A 3,401-nucleotide genomic window follows, 5' to 3' on the forward strand; every position below is an offset into this window, starting at 1 on the left:
CCGGAGGTGGCTTGGAGGTAGGGAGAAGCAATACCAGTCCCCCGAGGTGGCTGGACGGTAGGGAGAAAGCAAAGACCAGTCCCTTGGAGATGGCTGGAGGTAGGGCGAAAAGCAAGACCAGTCCCTTGAGGTGCTGGAGGTAGGGAGAAAAGCAATACCAGTCCCTTGGAGGTGGCTGGAATTAGGGAGAAAGCAAGACCAGTCCCTTGGAGGTGGCTGGAGGTAGGAGAAAGCAAGACCAGTCCCCCGGAGGTGGCTGGAGGTAGAGAGAAAGCAAGACCAGTCCCTAAGGTAGCTGAGTAGGGGAGAAAGCAAGACCAGTCCCTGGAGGTGGCTGGAGGTAGGGAGAAAGCAAGACCAGTCCCTTGGAGGTGGCTGGAGTAGGGAGAAAGCAAGACCAGTCCCTGGAGGTGGCTGGAATAGGGAGAGAGAAAGCAAGACCAGTCCCTTGGAGGTGGCTGGAGTAGGGAGGAAAGCAATACCAGTCCCCTGGAGGTGGCTGGAGGTAGGGAGAAAGCAAGACCAGTCCCTTGGAGGTGGCTGGAGGTAGGAGAAAAGCAATACCAGTCCCCTGAGAGTGGCTGGAGTAGGGAGAAAGCAAGACCAGTCCCCTGGAGGTAGCTGGAGGTAGGAGGAAAGCAAGCCCAGTCCCTTGGAGGTGTGGATAGGGAAAAGCAAGACCAGTCCCTGGAGGTGGCTGGAGGTAGGGAGAAAGCAAGACCAGTCCCTTGGAAGTAGCTGGAGGTAGGGAGAAAGCCCCAGAAAAGACCAGTCCCCTTGAGGTGCCTGGAGTAGGGAGAAAGCAAGACCCAGTTCCCTTGGAGGTGGCTTGAGGTAGGGAGAAAGCAAATACCCAGCCCCTGGATCGGTAGGGAAAAAAAAAAGGGCAAGAAAGACTCAGTCACATGCCCCGTAAAGAGCAGAGACGGGGTGGTGATGTATGCCGAGATGAAAGCAAAGGTACAAGTCCCTCTGGCCAGGTGGCCTGCGCAGATAGAGGAGAAAGCCAAAGACCAGTCCCCTGCAGGTGGCTGGAAAATAGGGAGAAAGCAAGACCAGTCCCTTGGAGTGGCTGAGTAGAGGGAGAAAGCAAGACCAGCTCCCTTGACGTAGGCTGGAGTAGGAGAGAAAGGCAAAGAACCAGTCCCCCGGAGTAGCTGAGGTAGGGATAAAGCAAGACCAGTCCCCTGAGGAGGGAAAGCAAGACCAACAGTTAGATGGCTACCCTCTGCTTTAGATCTCCTCTGACATCACACCCTCATATTCTGTTGAATCACAACCGTTCGTGACCACCCAGCAGAGGTATCTAATGCGTGGGCTGACGTTCATTATTAACTATTTACTCCCTTACCAGGATATAATCAACAAACACTTTCCAGAAATGATTGTCTCAAAAATAGCTTTCAGAAATCCCATTGGTAATGACCATCTCTCTCTTTGGGGGAGCCCCCCCCCCCCTGTATTTTCATTTGACATGAATGTTGTGTTCATGTAATTGTGTATCACGAGTGTGACTTTGCAGTATGTCAGTATTTTGTAATTATTGGACGAGTGTCAGTTGTCTTCACACTTAGGGAAAGATTCAACACATGCAGAGGAAGTCTAATGCTAATTTCTGTCTCACTTTCGCTCTCTCTCCTCTCTCTTCTGCCTCTCTCTGCTTTCCTCTGTTAGCGGTGCTGTCCTCTGGCTATGGGCTTCCTGCCAAGTTTGTGATCCACTGCAACAGTCCAGGCTGGGGTTCGGACAAGTGTGAGGAGCTGCTGGATAAGACCGTGAAGAACTGCCTGGCCCTGGCGGACGAGAAGAAGCTCAAGTCTGTGGCCTTCCCTTCGATTGGCAGTGGAAGGTACTATACAACCTCCCGTCCCCTAGCAACAAGCCTCATCACGCTCCCAAGGCCTTTGTGTCTCCCATGGTATCCATCCACATGGTTATCACCATGGTGCTTTTCTTGTGGAGGAAAAGCATGCTACTTAATCTGACTGTTTTGGTGGAGGTAACGGTTGTCACATTAAGATACGATGCATAAGTTAGCGTAGTAGTATGTAATATAGCTTGCTGTGATGTATTGAAAGTGACTGTATCGCTTTAAGATGTCTAACCACGAACCCTAACAGTCCTATCCCTCCTGTTCACGTGAGGAAAAAAGCTTTACAACTAACATTCTCACCGTATTACTGTCGTCATTATCAGTTATTTAACCTTTTCTTTAAATCCTGATCTTTCAAAATGGCTTTCCCCCCCCCTCGATTTTAAAGTGCTTTGATGTTATTTATGTAATGAAAAGCGCTATAAAAGTGAATTAAATGATATTATTATTTCTTCCCTCAGGAATGGCTTCCCGAAGCAGACGGCTGCCCAGCTCATTTTAAAAGCCATCTCCAGTTACTTTGTTGCCACCATGTCTTCTTCCATCAAGACGGTCTACTTCGTGTTGTTCGACAGCGAGAGCATAGGGATCTATGTGCAGGAAATGGCCAAGCTTGACACAAACTAAGCCCCCCCCCCATTTGCATTACTACAGGCTTGTTTAGAATTTTATTTGGAGAGAAAAATGAAAGATGTTTACCAGGGATTTTGTAAAAAAAAAAAACAAAAAAAAAACTAAACTTTATTGAGAGGAAGTGATTTACGTTATGTTTTATTTGTTGAGATGAATCGTTGGAGTTCAGATGGTAATGTGTCCCTGGTGGCGTCAGACCTGGGTCCCGCTCAGAAGGGCGACACGTTCTGAATGTCATCTTCTTCTCTCTGACATGATTCCCCAATTTGTACATGACACAGTCTGTTCTGTTGTGTTTCCACTGAGCGTTTCTGTAATGTTCCACCCCGCTGAGCAAGGACCTGGTCGAATGTTTCCGTAATGTTCCACCCCGCTGAGCAAGGCCCTGGTCCATCAGGATGGTGTTCCTTAAGTTCCTTGTGGTAATTATTTCTTAAGTTCTGTGTTTGCTAAAACTGAAAGGGTTGCATTCCGAGTGTTGCAGTACCGTGGTCTTTGTGAGATTTGTCTCAATTTGTCTTTAAAAAAAACATTTGGGAACAGAACCTTTCTATGTTCATGCTGTATTAACAGTGGTATGTCCTAGATGGAGTGAGTGAAATGTTTTAGTAAAATATTAGACAGTGACAAGGTTTTCCTATTTTTTTTTTTACGGTTTGCTTTTATTCTGATTTTCACTTTGCCAACTCTAAAAGAAACGTATTTGAAAAGAAAAGTGATTTGTGTTTTTATTCAGTTATAAAGCTATTGACAGTGTGTCGCTTTTTGTTTTGAGGAGTTGAAAGAAGTACAGGCTTTTGCTTATAGGCAATTAGTCCCCTCTCTGCTTACAGGCAATTAGTCCCCTCTCTGCTCACAGGCAATTAGTCCCCTCTCTGCTTACAGGCAATTAGTC

The 3,401-nt window shown here is 47.2% G+C and overlaps 1 protein-coding gene across 1 annotated transcript in view; it reads left to right on the forward strand.

The window, feature by feature from the left end:
• The window catches only part of LOC112072468 (core histone macro-H2A.1-like), a 29,629-nt gene extending 26,229 nt beyond the window's left edge, over window positions 1-3,400 (forward strand). The window contains 2 exon segments of the mRNA XM_070439816.1: window positions 1,675-1,849; window positions 2,335-3,400. Of these exon segments, the coding sequence (XP_070295917.1) occupies window positions 1,675-1,849; window positions 2,335-2,500 (341 nt within the window). The 3' untranslated portion in view covers window positions 2,501-3,400.
• Window position 3,401: the final 1 nt, after the last annotated feature.

The sequence above is a fragment of the Salvelinus sp. IW2-2015 genome, unplaced genomic scaffold, assembly GCF_002910315.2.
Source record: "Salvelinus sp. IW2-2015 unplaced genomic scaffold, ASM291031v2 Un_scaffold1938, whole genome shotgun sequence".
Taxonomy (NCBI): domain Eukaryota; kingdom Metazoa; phylum Chordata; class Actinopteri; order Salmoniformes; family Salmonidae; genus Salvelinus; species Salvelinus sp. IW2-2015.